Here is a 20,819-nt window from a genome sequence, read left to right on the forward strand (position 1 = left end):
TGTACTTCATATTACCTCATCTTGTTCAATTGGTTACGCATGAAGATTCCGGAATATCCCTCAGGTAACATTTGTTATTGTTGCAAAAAAAAAAGATGAGGTTTATTTTCAAGCGCTTGATGTTAAAGCTACAGTCCGGCAACGGTGGGTGTCAGACTGTTCATTGACAAATAACTAAATAGAAAAATAAGAAAATGTCGGCATTGTCTGTCAAGGACTTAAACCAATTGTTAACGTAACTAGCATTTTCAAACTTTAAGTAGTCAAAAACTAATTTTGTTTAAAATAAAGCTTTTATTTTGAAGTATCTTAGATGCCGAAAACGTCGCCAACCAAAGTGTTGAGGCCCTGGCATCTCAGTTGGGAGTTTTCAACAAACAAGAATACTTCAAAGGTACTTTCAGTATGTTTGAATTCCTAAAATGAATGAAATATTAATTATGGATTTCTGTATAGTTGGTAACGCGTTAGTTATGCTTCTTCAGAATGCAGATCTGCTACCATCACCATCACAGAGACTGGCTGCAGTGTTATTGCTGCATGAGCTTTTCAAGCCAGACGCTCAAAATTTCCATCCATTCTCCTCAGTTTTTGTACAGCTACTTGTAAGTAGGAACTTTGTTTGTGCAGTAAGATTTGTCTTATATTTTTCAATTTTCATAGGCTGACGAATCTTTATCAGCAAAGAGACCAGAGTCATACAGACTACCAAAACTAAGCCCCCCAGAAAAGATTTATTTATCACACCTCATAACTAATCCACAGAAAGATGTAAAGTACTTTACATGACATTCTTTTTTCGTACCTTTAAATGAAATTTTTCTGCAGATGTACAAAAAAACTCTACGACAGATATTGAATTTGGAGACCACAAACTCAATGGCTGATATTTCAGCCCTTCAAACAAGTGTTTCAGAACGACTTTCTGAGTATACTTTAGAAAGCAAAAGTAGAGTGCCAGCTGTCCTCTCTATGCCTGACATCCGATCTGGCTTCGAACCCATACTTCCGGATAGCAGTGCAATCAAGAAGACGGCCGAAGCTCTCGTAAGCGGACCTAACGCCGCTGTTCAACAGTCTGTGAGCCCAGAATTTGTTCGCTTGGCCCCTCCTATATTTTGTCCAGACGAACTTGTCTGGCTCGACCCGATCGGTGAATCCGACTACATGATCGCGTACGACACCACAGTTTGCATACCTAGAGGGGCTGGATCAGAAGCTCGTCGATTGATTTCGCAAGCCTTTACCGGTTCCTTGACTTTACTTCAACAGAACAGACTGCTAAGTGAATTAGAGAGAGATTCTCGTCTAGTCTATCATGTCGGAATCACTCCAAACAAAGTATGCTGCCACTATTATTTGGCACGCCTTTTTCTTATTTTTCTTTTTAATATCGAGGAAAATAATGCAATTTTCCTTGCAGCTACCTGCCCTAGTGGAGAACAACCCACTTATCGCTATTGAGGTGCTTCTCCGACTGATGCAGTCTTCCCAAATAACGGAATATCTGAGCGTACTCGTTAATATGGAAATGTCTTTGCACTCGATGGAAGTAGTCAACCGATTGACGACAGCCGTTGAATTACCAACTGAATTCGTCCATCTATACATCTCGAATTGCATTTCGACCTGCGAAACAATCAAAGATCGCTATATGCAGAACCGTTTGGTTCGTTTAGTTTGTGTCTTCTTGCAGTCACTCATTCGCAATAAGATAATTAACGTTCAGGTATTAAGTTTTTCCATTTTTTGACTTTGTTGGCACAAATTTTTATGTTCGTTTGCATTTTAGGAGCTGTTTATTGAAGTGCAAGCATTTTGTATTGGCTTCAGTCGCATTCGCGAAGCAGCTGCCTTGTTTCGTCTGCTCAAACAACTCGACAGTGGTGATCAAAGTGGCCTCAATACCACTTCGTCCATCGCTACTTTTCCCGGCCTGTCCTCACTCTCAGCCCCTTCGTTCAATTCTCAGGCATCACCTGTTGCATCAGCTGCCAAAGGTAAAGGGGAATAAAATTGTTATTATTAGCGATGGCGTTAAATCGTCTATTCGCGTCATAAATGATGAAACAACAGAAGGCTTCGTACTATGCTACTGAATATGATGTATAAACTATTTCACGAATTTATTGATTTTCTCGTAAATGCATCTAGCCAAAGTCTGAAAAGCATTGATTTATACTTATTTTCATTGACAAATACTTAGCTAAAAGACAATGCATGTGATGAGAAAGTATAGCACTGTTAGCAGCCATTCTTGCGGCTGTGCCACCCCAAATAGCAGACGTATGTAGGTACTGTATAAGGTGATTTAAATGAATACATTTGATTAACCTTGTATCTGTTTATTCCATTGTAGAGTTCGAGATGTTTAAATACCTGTAGGGGGTGAACAGTTGCTCTGGGTCCATAAGGCCTGTAAGTGGAATTTTCAAGTCGTTACCGGCTGATTCCAAGGCTTTCCTTCGATTTTGCAACGTTTAGCACTTCGCAAAAAACAACTGTTTTCCATTTACCTGGAATCGTAGCAAATTTCTACGTAATGAATTTAGAACTGCGACAAATCGTACGCCTTACAAAACGGCTAGAAATTGGTACAAAATAGCTTTCGCCGATTCAAAACTTATTCTTTCGAACGCTCACCTGACAAGTATAACTTGGTCCGTCGCTGCATTTCTGGAGCTACAAGGCTACATACCAACATGAAAACAACTGTAAGACTTTTAGTCTGATTATTTTTCGTAATTTGTTACCATACTTCACTTTTAATTCTCTGTTTGCAGTTTCTCATGGTTTGTGCAGTTTTGTTTTGCCTCTTGTTGCTGTCCTCTCCCCAACCTGCAATGAGCAAGCGTTGTAAAAAGATAAAAAGTGGAGACACTTGCTGGGCCACTGCTCAGTCCTGTGGCATCAGCTTGGATCAGCTCTACAAAGTAAATCCATCCTTGCAAGGCGGCAGAAAATGCAATTATTTGCAGATCGGGCAAACCCTCTGTTGTGACTAGTTGTTAAGCTCAGCAGTTGGTATCTTCTCCGAAAATGATAAATATTTGCTAAAGAATTACATACGTGTTGGTTATATGGCATATTAGTTTAGAGTTAATTAACTACGAATTGCTTTGCTGCTACAAGTGATTTCCCATGTGTTTACATTACACATACGTCATTACATCAAATACAATATGTCATGTTCTACACTACAGAATCTTTTTTGTTCTAAAATCCATTTTTATAGCATTGGCATACGGTCCATATATATGTCGTCATACGGTATATATATGAGTGTCAGTATTTTTTGGTATCGACGAGGGTCCATTTTGATAAGCATCCATAAACCGTATATGGGGAGACCTACGAACAACCTACGTTCAAATAATCGATCTTTAACATAGATGTATAAATGTGTGTGTGTGTTTTTTTTCTTCTGCCATTTAAGCCTCTTTATAGTCGGCTTCTCTCTTCATCTTCTTCCTTGATGATGTCCGAAGTGATCTTGCGTAATCCGATGAATTGAAGAATCTTGCGAGTCTTGAATGACGTATTGGAGGGGTGGGTGGGAGGGGAGGGTGGTGGGGGGAGAGCGAAGAGGGTCACGGCGGTATCCGGATGATTACAAAGCGTGGGTGATAACCACTGTGCCAAGACCGCACATTCAAATCAAATTTTGCTTTGAGTGTCGCCAGTTTAAATAGGTAGCTTATAGGTAAAATGCGTAGTAGAAATATGTCGATGTGTTACAGTTCGCGGCTGCCATGCTGAATTCACAGGTTCGATTCTTTATTCTTTAATTTTTTTTTTGCTTTTGGATTTTGAATTAATTTAAAAAAAAAACTCTTTCAACTTAAATAAAAATAACAATAAAATGCCGTAAATGTTGGAAGTTGGTAGATATCCTCCAAAATTCTGAGGGGAATAAGATTAAGAAAATTGCAAAATGGCCGTCGGTTGTCTCGCGTAGTGATCACATGTCTGGCAGACGAACATTGGGAACATTGGAGTGTTGCTAATGTCGAGTTCTAAGGTTTTTATTTCCCTTGCAATTACAATTTTGACTTCCCAATTTCATAGTTACTGCATGCTTGACATCTCTATAAAATGTTCTTTATTGCGATTTATTTAATGCTGTTTCAATTTGAATCGGGCTTAGCCCACGGAAAGGCTGCGTTCTAATACCTGGATTGCCAGAGATTGTCAACCGACCCAAAGCCACATATGATCTGTTCCCAACCGAGCTACATCATTCACACGAGGAGAGAACACATTTCCAGGTCAGTTGTATTTCTTTATCTTGTTTTATTTGCATTTCGTAAATATGCTAAATTTCTTTTTCAGATTTTGATTTTACCATTGTCTTCATCCCATGTCATTTTCTGTTAAAAAGTTTAGAATCCTATTCTAGTTTACACAGTTCATTTTAACATGCCAATGTGTTGTACCATATTGTACTTAACCAGAGTATTGGCATATGTATTTGTGAATTCCACATAAGCCATCAGTTCTAAAATTGCTGGCATTATTCGGAATCATCTCACAATGGAAATGTCACCCTGTTTGCTAAGTACTTTGTTGTTAATACTTCAACTGATACCATTTTTCTGTACATTTAATTTCCCTATTATAATGGCCTCTAATGGCATGGTTTTGAGTAGTCTGAATATTGTGTATTACAAGAATATTAAGTTACCCATATAAAAATAGCTAAATGCAAACACCAATGTCTTTCTATGCTTTAGCCTTTGTTGTAGCAGTAATGACCTGACAATGGATCATAAAGATGGTCTCCATGGTAGGAAACCGCATAGACCACCATTTGCTGGGGAACGAGGATCCGCTATCGGCACGGTTTTCATAAAATTGCAAAATGGCCGTCGGTTGTCTCGCGTAGTGATCACGTGTCTGGCAGACGAACATTGGGAACATTGGAGTGTTGCTGCTGTCGACTTCTAAGTTGTTTATTTCTCATGTAATTACAATTTTGACTTCCAAATTTCATAGTTACTGCGTGCTCGAAATCTTTATAAAATGTTCTTTATTGGGATTTATTTAATGCTGTTTCAATTTGAATCGGCCTTAGCCCACAGAAAGGCTGCGTTCTAATACCTGGATTGTCAACCGACCCAAAGCCACATGTGATCTGTTCCTAACCGAGCTACATTATTCCCACGAGCAGAGAACACATTTCCAGGTCAGTTGTATTTCTTTTTCTTCTTCTACTTGCATTTCACAAGTATGCTAAATTTCGTTTTCAGATTTTTATCTTACCATTATCTTCATCCAATGTCATTTTCTGTTAAAAAGTTTAGAATCCTTTTCTAGTTTACACAGTTCATTTTAACATGCCAATGTGTTGTGCCAAATTGTACTTAACCAGAGTATTGGCATATGTGTTTGTGAATACCACATAAGCCATCAATTCTAAACTTGCTGGCATTATTTGGAATCATCTCACAACAGAAACGTCACCCCCCCTAAGTACTTTGTTGTTAATCTTCAACTGATACCATTTTACTGTATATTTAATTTCCCTATTATAATGGCCTGTAATGACATGATTTCGAGTAGTCTGAATATTGTGTATTTTAAGAATATTAAGTTACACATATAAAAACTAAATGCAAACACCAACAACAAACACTAAATGCAATGTCTTTCTAGCTTTAGCCTTTGTTGTAGCAGTAATGACCTGACAATGGATCATACAGATGGTCTCCATGGAAGGTAACCGCATACAACACCATTTGCTCGGGAAATACGAAGCGATAACGGCGCTTTTTTCATATAACAAATTCCATGATTATAACTAAAATGATTACAATTCGAATTTTCTATGCAGATACGACCACAGTGTTCGATTGCCAATGTCGATACGTTGATTCTCCAATGTTCGAAACCAGGAAAATCGAGGCAATCAATACCATTCTAGAATTTTGCACTGGTCTATATTTAACGAATTCATAGTTAGGGTCGTTCATCACATGAACATATTTTTCTTTTAGTTTACTCCAGTGTGTTTGATTTGTAGTGGTCCCAATCCATCCGTGCTGCTTTTTATACCAATGCTCACCTCAGCGTTTTCAGTTTAGCTGGTGGGATTTAGTCGATTTCTATGGACAGGGGATGTGCAAGCAAGCATTAAGAAGTTTTTTAAATCTTTTTTGGCTTAGGGGCAAAACCGGTATGGGAGTTTTTTTGTTTTTTTTGTTTTTTTTACAAATGAACTTTAGGTTTTTCATTTTGCGCCACAGGAGTGGTCTATATTAAATAAAGAGGAAACATGTTTTAGGTAAATCAGACTACGATTTCCAAAATCACGAAGCTACTTCTTCTGAATATTTGAGTTTTCGTTAGGTTTTCCTTATTTTAATATGGTAGTAGATCAAATACCGAGTTTTGACCAAAAAGCCAATCAATTGAAAAGAGATTTCATGGCAGTTTAGGAAATCCCTAATTTTCTTTTGTTTCCTTGATCTGATATTGTTGGCTAGAGATTTCTCTGTAGGTTGACCTCGGGTGAATCACGTCAGATTGTTGGTTTGTCCCCTTTTGAGGGGCGTATTTTCCTAATTGGTCGATGAAATTTTGTGATTGTACCTTTTCAAATACGAAAGGCGAAACTTCACAGAGATAGGCCGGGGATTTCAAAAATCCTTCACCTTGCACTCTCGGAGTTGATTCTTTAAAAGCGAGTTCAATAACCAGTTTCGAACAGAAAATCTGTTTTACAGTGACCAAATTGATCGTTGAACTGATAGATTTTCGTTTGTTTTTATGGATACGGATTTTCCAAGCACGAACAAAGAAAATGGGCAGTTTTTCCGAAAGAGATGCGCGGTTTTTTTGCGTAAATTGTGTCCCCAATTTCCTTTTTGGAGCAAGTTTTGGCACACTAGTTTTGCCAGATCAAATATCGAGTTTTGAACATATTTTTTTTTAATGTCTTTTACATGTTCAAGGTAAACATATTCAACAATTAAGCTAGCACACTTAAAGTTATTTTCTATGCTATTCTATCCAGATGATATCCACAATGCCTTTGAAAGCATGTTTTGCAGTTTTGAAAAATCAATTTTTTCTAAATCAATTGAAAAGAGATTTAATGACAGTTGAGGAAATGCCTAATTTTCTTTTGTTTCCTTGATCTGATATTGTTGACTAGGGATTTCCAAGTAGATTGACCTCGGGTGAATCACGTCAGTTTGTTGGTTCGTCCCCTTTTGTTTCGTTTTCCAACAGTCTGTTTTTTAAACGATCTAACGTTTTCAAGTACGTAAAAAGCAGAATTTCATAGAACTAGGCTGAGATTTCAAAGATCATTCCTCTTATACTATTAAAGTTGACTTTTTTTTAAAAGGAGTTCATGGTCAGTTTCGAAAAGATAAACAGTACTACAGTGACCTGTAATGACGTGGTTTTGAATGCCTTGAATGATGTGTATTATATGAACATGTACGCCAAAAATGACTTAAAGTAACGCCAGTATCTTTTTATAGCTTTAGCCTTTGTGGTAACAGTTGTGCCCTGACACTGGATCGTACAGATGATGACATGTTAAAAAACCGCATACCCCACCGTTAGCCGGTTGACGAGGAGTCCATATCGGTACGTTTTTCATATAACAAATTCGATTGTGATGACTAAAATGATTACAATTTGAATTCTCGATGCAGATACGACCACAGTCTTCTCCAGCGCTAGGTCGATTGCCAATGTCGTAACCAGGAAAATCGCAATTGAACAGCCATTTGACACCGCCTTCTCCTGTGTTCCAGTCTTCCCAGATTGCTCCCACCAGGCACGGTGATAGAATAGCAAGTAAAAGAGGTATGCACAACAACACCATCCTAGACGTCATGTTGCTAAGTGATCCATGTTTAAACGAAATCTTGGTTAGGCTTGTGTATTGCATGAACGTTATCTTACGCATCAAATTTAGCTGTTACTTAAGTAAAGGGATTACTCGAGTGATCAACAATATGCGGCCGATGTTTGACTCGTAGTGGCTGGAGAAGTGATGCGGTGAAAGTAAGCCATCCTTGCTGCTTTATAGATTATACCAATTGTCAACACATTTAACTCAAGAGGGGTGTATTTTCCTAATTGGACGATGAACTTTTGTGATTGTACCTTTTCAAATACGAAAGGCGGAACTTTACAGAAATAGGCCGGAGATTTCAAAAATCCTTCATCTTGCACTAGCGAAATTGATTCCTTAAAAGCGAGTTCAAGAACCAGTTTCGAACAGAAAATCTGTTTTATAGTGACCAAACTGATCGTTAAACTGATAGAATTTTCGTCTGTTTTTATGGATGCGGAATTTCCAAGCACGAACAAAGAAGTTATGCACAGTTTTTCCGATAGAGATGAGCGGATTTTTTTGCGGAAATTGTTGCTCCAATTTCCATTTTGGAACAAGTTTTGGCACACACACTAGAGTGTTGTTTTAAGATAAAGAAGAATCGTGTATTATGCAAATCTGATGGGGATTTCCTAAACCACGAATTCTACTTGTTCTTAATATTTATGTTTCACCTGAAGTTTTTCCTTATTCTGTGTGGCCCTAGCTAAAGGTTTTGCCAGATAAATCAACAACCAATGAAACGTTTCAATAACAGTTTGGGCAACGCGTTCTACTGCAGTATATTTTTTTAAATGTCTTTTGCATGTTCTGTTAGTGTTGGCTGGGGATTTCCGAACAAGTTGACCTGTAGCGAGTGACGTCTGTTCGTTGGTTTATCCACTTTTCGTTTTGTTTCCAACGACTTGCTTACTCGCATAAACGTTTCAACGTAAACTATTTCAAGTACGGAGGGTGGATTTTCCCCAGAGTAGATTAACGATTTCGTAGATCATTCAACGTATACTATTGAAGTAGGCTATTTCAAGGAAAAAACAAATAATGACATTGTATACGTACAGGGCTAATGGCAACGTGGATTCGACATCCGTTGAAGACTTGTATAAAAAGGGGGTGCTCAACCATTTTAAGAACATAGCTTCTTCTGCCACTGGGAGAAAATCTTGGAACAGAGTTTCAGTTGATTTTTAAAGGTAAACGTATTCAACCATTTAGCTAGCACATTTAAAGTTTATTCTCTATGATATTTACTATTACTATCCAGATGATATCGACGGTGCCTTTGAAAGCATGTTTTGCAGTTTTGTTTGCCGTGATGTCGATCATTACGGATCCTGTCGGTGCTGAATGGGACACTGGTGACGGTGGAGTCCATTGGCACTTTGATTGTGACTTTAGCGGCTACGATATATGCAAACAAAAGATTGCGGGAGAACAATGTGGTAGACTCTGCATCAACACACCAGGCTGCAATCATTTTAGTCATTTCGAAGGAGTCTGTTATTTGAAAAATGCGCCGATGGATACTGCCCGTCAGTACAAAGCCGGCTGCGTTTGTGGTTATATTCCAGGTACAAATTTTCCCTCTTTTTTTATCAAGTTCCATAATCCTAATCAATCCTGTCATGTTTTAAGGAAGCGGTGGTGGAAGCGGAGGAGTCGAGGGAACTTTCTGGGCAGAACAATCGGATGCTGGCGGTTGTCAAATGCCGCAAGAGACGACGCGTACTATGCAATTCTTGGCGTTGTTAACAGTGGTGGAAGGATCAGTTCATCGGCTGTAGCTGCTGGAGTAGCTGGTCGTCGGAACAACGATGGCTGGTTTGAATTCAATGGTTCCGGATCACCACGTTTCACGCCAGATGCTCAAGTTGCCTTCAGTTATGAAGATGGATCGTCGTCTTCTTTCGCGATTCGCAATTGTCTCAATGGAGGACAAGTGAAAATTTTCCAATGAGCTTTTCATTTGTATAATGAACTCAGTTAATGTATTAAACGTAATCGTATTCTTATCGATTTTGTTTCAGTGTTACTCGAAGCAAATTTAGGTGGTAGTCGTCAACTATAATATACACTACAGTTATTACTTGATTGACGAATTGCTTTGCTGCTAGGAGTGAACTCAATGGATTTACCATTACCATACTTGGTTCCGTTTGGTCATGTTATGTTATGGATCAAAATCATTTTTGTCCTAAAATCCAATTTTATAGCATTGGTGTTGGTGTTTTCATGTATAGGTGTTATACCCTTGTACGCCCTACGGTGTTAGACACGGTAAGGAACCAGCAAAAACTTATTGGTATCGAAGAGTCACATATCCCGATGATTAGCTGCCTGCATCCATGAACCTAATGGCCATGGGGAGACTTATCAACAACCTACGAAGAGCTACGATTACCTCTTTTCTACCTCAGTTTGTGGGTCGATCGTTAACATATGTAGTGAACGGTACCACTACTATTTTTTTTTTTTTGTCTTTTGGATTTTTAATTAATTTTTAAAAATTACTCGTCCAACTTAGATAAAAATTACAATAAAATGCCGTAACTGTTGAAAGTCGGTAGATATCCTCCTAAATTTTGAGGGGAGGAAGAGTAAGAAAGTTGCAAAATGGCCGTCGGTTGTCTCCCGTAGTGATCACGTGGCTGGCAGACGAACATGGGAACATTGGAGTGTTGCTGATGTCGACTTCTAAGGTTTTTATTTCTCTTGTAATTACAATTTTGACTTCCAAATTTCATAGTTACTGCATGCTCGACATCTTTATAAAATGTTCTTTATTGTGATTTATTGAATGATGTTTCAATTTGAATCGGTCTTAGCCCACGGAAAGGCTGCGTTCTAATACTTGGATACTGGATTGTCAGAGATTGTCAACCGACTCAAAGCCACATGTGATCTATTCGTAACCGAGCTACACTATTCCCACGAGCTGAGAACACATTTCCAGGTCAGTTGTATTTCTTTTTCTTGTTTTATTTGCATTTCACAAGTATGCAAAATTTCATTTTCAAATTTTTATTCGACCATTGTCTTCATCCCATGTCATTTTCCGTTAAAAAGTTTAGAATCCTTTTCTACTTTACATATTTCTTTTTAACAGGCCAGTGTATTTTGCTAAATTATACTTAACTAGAGTATTGGCTTATGTGTTTTTGAATTTTAATTTCCTTATTATAATGGCCCATAATGATATGGTTTTGAATAGTCAGAATGTTGTGTATTATAAGATTACTAGGTTACACATATAAAAATAGCTAAATGTAAACACCAACGTCTTTCTATGCTTTAGCCTTTTTGTTGGCAGTAATGACCTGACAATGGATGGTACAGATGGTGACATGGAAGGAAACCGCATACACCACCATTTGCTGGGGAACGAGGAACCGCTATCGGTACGGTTTTCATGTAACAAATTCCATTATGATGACTAAAATGATTACAATTTGAATTTTCTATGCAGATACGACCACAGTGTTCTCCTGCGATACGTCGGTTGCCAATGTCGTAACCAGGAAAATCGCAATTGAACCGCCATTTGACACCGCCATATCCCGTGTTCCAGTCTTCCCAGGCTGCTTCGACCAGGTACGGTGATAGAATAGCAAGTAACAGAGGCAAGGATAACAATATCATTCTAGACGTCATTTTGCTCTGATCTATATTTAAACGAAATCGTATTTAGGGTCGTTCATCACATAAACGTATTTTTTCTAATTTAGTTTACTTACCCAAAAGGGATAACTTAGGAAATCAACAACAAGCGATTGATGTTTGCCTTGTAGTGGTCGGAAAAATAATTGTTTAAAACCAATCGATCCGTGCTGCTTTTTATACTAATGCTCACCTCAGCGTTTTCAGTTTAGCTGATAGAATTTAGCCGATTTGTCTTGCGTAAATTGTGTCCCCAATTTCCTTTTTGGAACAATTTGTTGCACACACACACTCGAGTGCTGTTTTGAGATAAAGAAGAATCGTGTTTTATGCAAATTTGACGGATTTCAAAAACCACGAATACTACTTATTCTCAACATTTTGTGTTTGATCTGGGGTTTTTCCTTATTCTGTGTGGTCCTAGCTGAGGGTTTTGCCAGATAAATCACCAAACAAGGAAAGGTTTCAATGACAGTTTGTGCAACCCCTTCTACTGGAACATAATTTTTTAAATGTCTTGTGCATGTTCTGGTAGCGTTCGCTGGGGATTTCCCAACAAGTTGACCTGGAACAAGGGACGCCTGTTTGTTGGTTTATCCACTTTTCGTTTTGTCTTCCAACGACTTGCGTACACGTTAAACGTTCTAACTATTTCAAGTACGGAGGGGTTTCCCAACAATAGATAAACGATTTCGTAGATCATTCACCTTATTCCATTGCAGTAGGCTATTTCAAAACGGATTCAATAACCAGTTTTGAAAAAAAAAAACAAATAATGACATTGTGTACGTACAGGGCTAATGCCATCGTGGATTCGACATCCGTTGAAGACTTGTATAAAAAGGGGTGATCAACCATTTTAAGAACATAGCTTATTCTGCCACTGGGAGAAAATCTTGGAACAGAGTTTCAGTTAATTTTTTAAAGGTAAACATATTTAACCGTTTAGCTAGTACGCTTAAAGTTTATTTTCTATGATATTTACTATTACTATACAGATGATATCGACGGTGTCTTTGAAAGCATATTTTGAAGTTTTATTTGCCGTGATGTCGATCATTACGGATCCTTTCATTACGGATCCTTTCGCTGCGCAATGGAACACTGGTGACGGTGGAGTCCAATGGCAATTTGATTGTGACTTTAACGGCTTTGATATTGGTAAACAAGAGATTGCGGGAGATCAATGTGGTAGACTCTGCATCAACACACCAGGCTGCAATCATTTTAGTCATTTCGAAGGAGTCTGTTATTTGAAAAATGCACCGTTGGGTACTACCCGTCAATACAAAGCCGGTTGCGTTTGTGGTTACATTCCAGGTACAAATTTTCCCACTTTTTTTTTATCAAATTCCATAATGCTATTCAATCCTGTCATGTTTTAAGGAAGTGGAGGAATCAAGGGAACCTTCTGGGCCGAGAAATCCGATGCTGGTGGTTGTCAAATGCCGCAAGGTGATTACGCCGTCACCGACGCTCTAGCTCTTGGACAATCGGACGCACTTGGAAACTTGAAATGGCGACAAGGACTCTGTGGACAAGTTTTGCGAGTCGATTGCGGCAACGGGCCGGTAGATGCCGTCGTGGCCAGCACTTGTAACTTGAACAGCAATTCATGCGGGGTGGACCTGATCGGCAAGACGTGGAGACAAGCTACTGGCAACAAACCGCCCGGCGTCGTCGATTGTCGCGTTTCCCTAACCAACCGGAATCCAATCAGAGGCAGCGATGCACTGTGCTATTTCCGACCCAATTCGGAGACGAACAACGCGTACTATGCAATCCTTGGCGTTGTTAACACTGGTGGAAGGATCAGTTCATCGGCTGTAGCTGCTGGAGTAGCTGGTCGTCGGAACAACGATGGCTGGTTTGAATTCAATGGTTCGGGATCACCACGTTTCACGCCGGACGCTCAAGTTGTTTTTAGTTATGAAGATGGATCGTCTTCTTCTTTCACGCTTCGCAATTGTCGCAATGGAGGACAAGTGAAAATTTTCCAATGAGCTTTTCATTTGTATAATGAGCTCAGTTAATTTACTAAACGTTATCATATTCCCATTGATTTAGATTCAATGTTACTCGATAAAAATTTAGTTGGTAGTACGTGCTTAACTGTCAACGTGTTTGATACGCTCGTTTCCCAAATGTCACTTTTTCCGAGACTGAAAACGTTTATGTGCTATTGTCGAAATTCCCAAAAGAAGAGCTATTAAATATTTTGGTACTTCCATTTTTAAAGATTTAGTAGACATTTTTGAGATTTGATTTTTTAAATTTTCAGCATAACTCTTAGTCTGGACCCACAGTCGGGGTAGTTGCTGGTTGATGGTACCCACTGCTTTTGCTGTCTGGAAAACTTACAATTTTGCTCCAGAAAGTGCCAGTGTCTTCCTTTGCCAGGTGTTTTAACATTGGATTCACGTATCAAATACAACGCTTAAGGTAACAGTAAATTAATTAAACGTAAATAAAGCCATAATTTGTTGAATTTATTATTAAGAGGTGGAACAATGGCGGATGTTCGATTTTCAGTTCTTTCACCTTTATTTTGGACTGCCATTTGGATGATGGTTAATGCAGCCAACTGCCAAATTTGGTCTTATGATGATGAGGACGAATGGCAAAACGAATGCAGCTATCCGGAATGTGACGATAACAGCCAACCAATAACTGAAGACTTTGGGGAAAGTTTTTTACCTGACGATGGCGAAAGAGATCAAGGTAATTCATTTCATGGGACCAAAAGTGTTGTAGCATCTATACATTTCTTATCTAGATTCATTGCTTATTCACAATCTCTGTTTTAGGTTTTTCTGAATCATCTTCGGGATTCGGGTTGGACAAAAATTCATGGGACTACCAAATCTTGCATAAGACGATCTTTGCCGAGGCTAGAGGTGAACCCGAGCTTGGCCAGCAAGCAGTTGCTTGGGTCATCAAAAACCGAGCTGATCAAAATCAAGCGTATTGGGGAGGTAACACGATCGCTGGCGTCTGCCTTCAACCCTTCCAGTTCGAATGCTGGAATTCGGACAGGAGCTATCTGATAGATGAGGCTATAAGAAGTGACCCGGAGGCCTTCAATGCCATTGATGTTTGGCTGCCAGAAGTCTATTTAAACCCTGATCCAACAGACGGAGCTGATCACTACAATAATCCCGACAAGGAAGGGTACCCTCCTTGGACTAGCAATGTCAATCCCGTCATTAAAATTGGCAATCATCAATTCTATAAAAGCAAATGAGAATAATTTCACGTTATTGCCATATTGTGAAAGTATTTTTAAAAGGCAATGTCACTTTTATGCTTTAAAAAAAAAAAGGAACTGGTATTGGGCCTTGACTTTTGGCGTTTTCTGTTCGTGTGAGGTCTTGTTGCAGACGAATTCAGAGATCTTGCACATCTTCTGTGGTAGTTATCAACAAACAATAAGGAAGTATAAATCCTGAAATCGACCCTTTTTTCAATAGAAAATGCGTTTGAAATTGGTTAAAGACATTGGTTCTATAGGCAATTTTGATAGTAAGTGTTCGAGGCATCATCTGAAGGACATACCTTTCTTCTAAAAAATGCTGGCAGTAAAAGTGGTCGGACACCTGTCTAAACATGGCATGTTGGAGCTAAAACAAATGCTCGATACCTTCCCCAAGTCCTTGGAAGTGCAACTATAGCCATGTGTAATCGTCTCATCAATCTTGTTGAGATAGAAGCGGATATATTGGATTTCCCGAAGGCAAACTTGAGGTTTGAAAGTTGTTCCTCGTCACGGTCGTTCCTCAGTTACCAGCCATCACTATGGAGATGTCGCTGCACGCTAGAAAAGGTGAAAACGCATTGAACGAACGATATAAAATGCTGCACGACCAGATCAAATGCCAGGACGAAGCACCACCACCCCACCAGTCGAAATAAAGTAAGTAAGTAAGGTGTAAGTCTGATTTTTTGTCAAATTTTTAATCTTTCCGTTAGCAATAGAAACAGGTAAGCTAATTACAGTTCTATTGTAAACAATAGCTCTAGATGTAGGGGAGGGTAGGCGCAATTGGAACGCTATGCAATTGAATAAAAAATTCTACCACTCGAAGTATGACATGCATTAAGTTTTAAAAAAATTAGATAACAGTAATGAGGGTTGTTTATTTTTAGAAAAAATTTTATGCTTTAGACTCGAAAAGTTTTCGAACTCGACTTTGAAAAGTTAGAACAGTTTTCGAGTTATCCCAAAAAGTTGTTTTTACGGTCAATTTCTAGTTTTTGCCCAGACAACTTTTTCATTTTAACCCCTTAAACAATGAAGGGAATTATAAAAAAATATCTTGAATCATACCTAGTTCATTTTTCTATATCTTGATTACATTATTTTTGCCCTAGCTCGTTTTTATACCCTATAAACAATTAATTTTCGTGAAGACCCATGCTAGGGGCATGGTGTACTAGCATGGTGTAACAACTCTCCATTTTAAGGCCTATCTCCAATGAAGCCTGTTTTCTGACGAGGTGGGTGTTGCCTAACTGAGGTTAGATATAGCCGACGCCACCATCGGAACTACTTAGAAGTACTGAGGAGATGTACTAGTATCGCGATAGTAAAATAATTACAAATGTAGTGGTCTAATGGATATAACTCTCGATTGCAGTACGGGAGTTTAGAGTTCGAACCCAGTATAAATCTTTTTTTTTTCTCCTTTCCTAACGTAAACTGGCCACGTGCGGCGCGTACAAACAAGTAAAAACAAGATTTTTTTCCACTTCTTCCACATTTTATACGAACTAAACATAAAAATACGATAGTATAACTACACAAAGGTTAGAAGTTAATTTTTATATGTAACAGGTAATGGGATAATGGGACACGTCCCCTTGTTTGGACTTAGAAAATTTTTCAAGTAGGTGCAGCATTTACCTTTTACTTCAATATCGGCCACTAGGCGTCTCTGACAATATATAACCTAGACCCCAAACAGGCTTCAGCCGAGATAGGCCGTTATAACAAAGAGTTTGTTACACCATGCTAGTACACCATGCTAGGGGCAAATGGAACACCTTTTTTCAATTGCCACCTTCCGCATGCGCGTCCTCTTTCCTGCAATTTGGCAACGTTGTTCAAGCCATTGCAGAGCCAAATACAGCCTTTAAAATTTCCTGTTTTGACAAAAATCGTCTGTTGTTGGCTTGTACACATGCTCTGCACATAGCTGAGATCAGACTTGCTGCGATCGCGATCAAAAATTGATCGCCGATCCGATCTTTTGAGAAAGATCGGAGATCGGATCGGCGATCCCAAAAAAATGATCGCGATCCGATCTTTTTGAGCGATCAAACTTTTCGCCATCTAGCTGTCGATTTTGCAGCCACATGGTACTCTTTCACTACTATTTTTGCGACTGCCAATTGAGGGAAACTGTTTAGTGTTCACCCTCAATGGCCGTCAGTGACTGTCGCTGTGACAGCCAATGCTAAATTCGTTAAATAGTGTAAATTTTGAGCGCTAGATGTCGTACAAAAAGATCGGTAAAAATGATCGGCCGATCTTGATCGGCGATCCGATCAAACTCAAAAGATCGGATCGGAGATCGAGATCGGAAAATTGATCGGCGCGGCAAGTCTGGCTGAGATAACTGCCTACAAGTTTGTATATTTTTTACCTTAGTTGGAGGATTTTTGTTCCCACCACGACCTACTACCCCTAAGCTGAAAACAGATTCCCATTGCTGTTTCGTCGCTCACTTTACAGTTCATATACAGTAGGCCTTTCGAACCGACTGCTCTAAAATGAAAACTGCGGTAAGAATATTTTGCAACAATTGCATACTTTCCTGTACAATATTTTCTATTTCTGTTTTCTGAAAACTTGTACTACTACTCACAGACTTTGTATTGCTGTGTAATAGGTCATATGGTTCGCCTTGATCTTTGCTCTGCTGCTGGATACGTCCTCTGCATTGCCGTTTGCAGGTAAGTCCAGGACACGACGAGACGCACCTCCATACGGATGCCAGAGTTGGTGGCAAATACGTCGGGGTAGCACGTGCTGGGAAACGGCTAGAGTTTGTGGAATAGACCTGAATACCCTTTACCGTAACAATGGAGTTTTGGAAGGTGGTAGGGCCTGCAATAATTTGCAAATCGGCAATTTTCTTTGCTGCGAATATGGCGAGACAAGAAACCAAAACTATGAATACAGTCCGTACGAAATGTATGGCGGATGGTAAACTCTTCTATATGTATCAACTTACAATCCATTCGAAACAACATTCACATTTTTTTTCTGGATTGTATTGGAAAACTAACCTGTGAACCAAGCCATTTTGGGAAATATTGAAATACAAGTAATGGCGAATGTATTTCTATTGCTTTACTAATGTTGAAGTTTCCCACAATTTTTCAACAAACACAAGCAAAGCAAGGGACAAAATTTCTTCCATATAGCATATACCTTGAAATTCGATAGAACCTACCGCTAAAAGAGATGCTCTATTTTGATTTATTAGAAAAAACCCGTCTTTTTAAGCCCGACTTCTTGCACAAAAAATTGGGCTTAAAAGGTTAACTGAGAATGTTATGAAACCTAACCTGGTAATGAAAATTTAACGCTAATTCCGAATAAGATATTAGTTTTCCAACAAACTGAGCGGTTTGTGCATAAAAGGGAATCAAAATGTTTATCGCAATTCGCAACCACTTTTTTTGAATAACTCATAAACAATAAATCTTAAATGGGTAATGAATTAATTGCAGCATATCTATAAAATTACCGAAATAAATGGTAAACTAGAGAACAGGATTTAGCTATAAAAAGTGTCAAATGACGTTGCGTATTAACATTGCACCATCGATAGAGTAAATTCCAAATACGTGTGATCAGAGAAATTTGAATCCGCCCCAAATGAATTCGGTCATTGACCTTGTGTTTTAAACCTTTCGGGACAAACTAACCAAGTTAATAAACATGTAGAAATCTGTTGACTTGTTTGTCTGAGGTCAATACATTTTAAAAAGTCGATAAAACTGTTTTCGGGAAACAAAAGAATTGTTTTCTATCGCATTCCAACAAATGGAAGGTGCCGGTGCGATAAGCTTCATTCGCTCAGAAGACATCCGTCTGCTTGTCAAAGTCCCTTTGGGCATGGTCTCAGGGAAACAAATGCTTTGAAACTAGTCATTGTTTACAAGTCTGGGCAATCGGTCGGCAACGAAGTTATTTTACGAAATCTGTAGCCTAGCCCAGTGTCAATAGAATAGCTTCCATAAACAATGAACAAAGATGTGGATGCCATATTACCGGATTCAGACGTGGGTAGTGAGGTGACATTAGATTCGTCTTCAGATGTTGGAAGGTAATTGAGTAGTCAATACAAACGCGAATAATGTAGTGAAGACTAATTTTGTGTTTTGAATGATTCCAGAGCTTCGCCTACGTTAAAAGGCTTACAAGCTCGAGAGAGCAATAAAAAACAACGAACTGGACGACCATTCCATTTTCAGTCAACTATATCAGCAAATCGTTCAGAGTCTCCAGTATTAGTTGATGCTGTACCATATGATAATGCTCAAGAAGTAATAGCTTAACTTTTATATCAACTTAGGGTTTGCAAGTTTACCTTGTACATAAATTGTTAAAGACATTGTATCTATAGGCAATTTTGATAGTATGTGTTCGTAGCATCTGAAGGGCATACCTTTCTTTAAAAAATGCTGACAGTAAATGTGGTCAGACACCTGGCTAAGTATGGCATGTTGGAGCTAAAACAAATGCTGATTACCTTCCCCAAGTCCTTGGAAGGGCAACTATAGCCATGTGTAATTGTCTCATCAATCTTGTTGAGATAGAAGCCGATATTGGTTTTCCCTAAAGCCAAACTTGAGGTTGGAAAGTTGTTCCTCGTCACGTACATCCTCCAGTTACCAGCCATCACTATGGAGATGTCGTTGTACGCTAGAAAAGAAGAAAACGCGTTGAACGAAAAGGCTGCACAACTAGACCAAATGCCACTACCACCCCACCAGTCGACATAAAGTAAGTAAGTGAAGTGTAAGTCTTATTTTTGGTCAAATTTAAATCCTTATGTTAGCAATAGAACCAGGTAAGCAATTCACAGTTTTATTGCAACAATGGCTCTAGATGTAGGTGGGGCAGGGGGGGGGATAGGCGCAACTGAGATTTCTAGTTTTTGCCCAGACAACTTTTTCATTTTAACCACTTAAACGATGGAGGGAATTGTTCAAAAAGGTCTTCCATCATTTATAGTTCATTTTTCTATAAGCTGGTTACATTATTTTTTTTCCTACCGCTTTCTTATACAGTATTAACAATTAATTTCCGTGAACACCCATGCTAGGGGCACTTTCCGCATGCGCGTACTCTTTCCTGCAATTTGGCAACCTTGCTCAAGCCATTGCAGCTAAATTGCCAAATACAGCCTTTTAAATTTCCTATTTTGATAAACATCGTTTGCGGTTGGCTTATACATATTGTCTGCACCTAGCCGAGATAACTGGCGGCAAGTCTATACATTTTTTTAGCTTAGTTAAACGATTTGTTATTTGTAATCGTAGGGAGCATAAACTGGTTTTCTGTTTCAGCCACGCCCTACCTCACTTAAGCTGAAAACAGATTCCCAACTCTGTTACGTCGCTCACTTTCCAGTTAATATACAGTAGACCTTTTGAACCGACTGCGCGAAAATGAAAACTGCGGTAAGCCTATTTTGTAACAACTGCATACTTTCCTTTGTAATATTTTCTGTTTTCTTAAAACTTGTACTACTATGCACACGCTTTGTATTGCTGTGTAATAGTTCATACAGTTCGCCTTGATCTTTGCTCTGCTGCTGGATACGTCCTCTGCATTGCAGTTTGCCGGCAACTTCAGGACACGACGAAACGAACCCCCATACGGGTGCAAGAGTTGGTGGCAAATACGTCAGGGTAGCACATGCTGGGAAATGGCTAGAATTTGTAGAATAGACCTGAATACCCTTTATCGTAACAATGGAGTTTTGGAAGGTGGCAGGGCCTGCAATAATTTGCAAATCGGACATTTTCTTTGCTGCGAATACGACAGGACCAGAGCCCAAAACTACGAATACAGTCCGTACGAAATGTATGGCGGAATGTATCGCGGAAGGTATGGCGGTTGAACAACAATCACATTTTTTTCTGGATTGCATTCAAATACAAGTAATGGCGAATGTATTCCTATTGCTTTACTAATGTTGAAGTTTCCAACAATTTTTCAACAAACACAAGCAAAGCAAGGGACAAAATTTCTTCCATATAGTATATACTGTACCTTAAAATTCGATAG

The 20,819-nt window shown here is 38.9% G+C and overlaps 3 protein-coding genes, 2 long non-coding RNA genes and 1 pseudogene across 5 annotated transcripts; all 6 read left to right on the top strand.

Moving 5' to 3' along the window:
- The first annotated feature begins 140 nt into the window (after positions 1 to 140).
- Positions 141 to 2,091, top strand: LOC130695008 (CCR4-NOT transcription complex subunit 11-like). Its single transcript, XM_057518123.2, has 7 exons — positions 141 to 235; positions 306 to 394; positions 457 to 605; positions 664 to 771; positions 829 to 1,341; positions 1,424 to 1,729; positions 1,793 to 2,091. The coding sequence occupies exons 1-7, from the start codon at positions 195 to 197 to the stop codon at positions 2,012 to 2,014; spliced, it is 1,428 nt and encodes a 475-aa protein (XP_057374106.1). The 5' UTR covers positions 141 to 194; the 3' UTR covers positions 2,015 to 2,091.
- Positions 2,092 to 7,672: 5,581 nt separating this feature from the next.
- Positions 7,673 to 11,536, top strand: LOC130695014 (uncharacterized). Its single transcript, XR_009002246.2, has 3 exons — positions 7,673 to 7,821; positions 11,192 to 11,253; positions 11,322 to 11,536. It is a non-coding gene; the product is annotated as an uncharacterized LOC130695014 (long non-coding RNA).
- LOC130695010 (uncharacterized) lies at positions 8,917 to 9,869 on the top strand. The gene is made up of 3 exons (XM_057518124.2): positions 8,917 to 9,048; positions 9,120 to 9,426; positions 9,491 to 9,869. Exons 2-3 carry the CDS (start codon positions 9,120 to 9,122, stop codon positions 9,637 to 9,639), a joined length of 456 nt encoding a protein of 151 aa, XP_057374107.1. The 5' UTR covers positions 8,917 to 9,048; the 3' UTR covers positions 9,640 to 9,869.
- A 785-nt stretch (positions 11,537 to 12,321) lies between the features above and the next one.
- Positions 12,322 to 13,571, top strand: LOC130695009 (uncharacterized; annotated as a pseudogene).
- Positions 13,572 to 14,018: 447 nt separating this feature from the next.
- LOC132087897 (spore cortex-lytic enzyme-like) lies at positions 14,019 to 14,779 on the top strand. Its single transcript, XM_059494938.1, has 2 exons — positions 14,019 to 14,233; positions 14,320 to 14,779. Exons 1-2 carry the CDS (start codon positions 14,023 to 14,025, stop codon positions 14,754 to 14,756), a joined length of 648 nt encoding a protein of 215 aa, XP_059350921.1. The 5' UTR covers positions 14,019 to 14,022; the 3' UTR covers positions 14,757 to 14,779.
- Positions 14,780 to 15,393: 614 nt separating this feature from the next.
- On the top strand, positions 15,394 to 17,818 carry LOC130695013 (uncharacterized). The gene is made up of 3 exons (XR_009002245.1): positions 15,394 to 15,425; positions 17,163 to 17,296; positions 17,404 to 17,818. It is a non-coding gene; the product is annotated as an uncharacterized LOC130695013 (long non-coding RNA).
- Positions 17,819 to 20,819: the final 3,001 nt, after the last annotated feature.

Source organism: Daphnia carinata, chromosome 4 (assembly GCF_022539665.2).
Source record: "Daphnia carinata strain CSIRO-1 chromosome 4, CSIRO_AGI_Dcar_HiC_V3, whole genome shotgun sequence".
Taxonomy (NCBI): Eukaryota; Metazoa; Arthropoda; class Branchiopoda; order Diplostraca; family Daphniidae; genus Daphnia; species Daphnia carinata.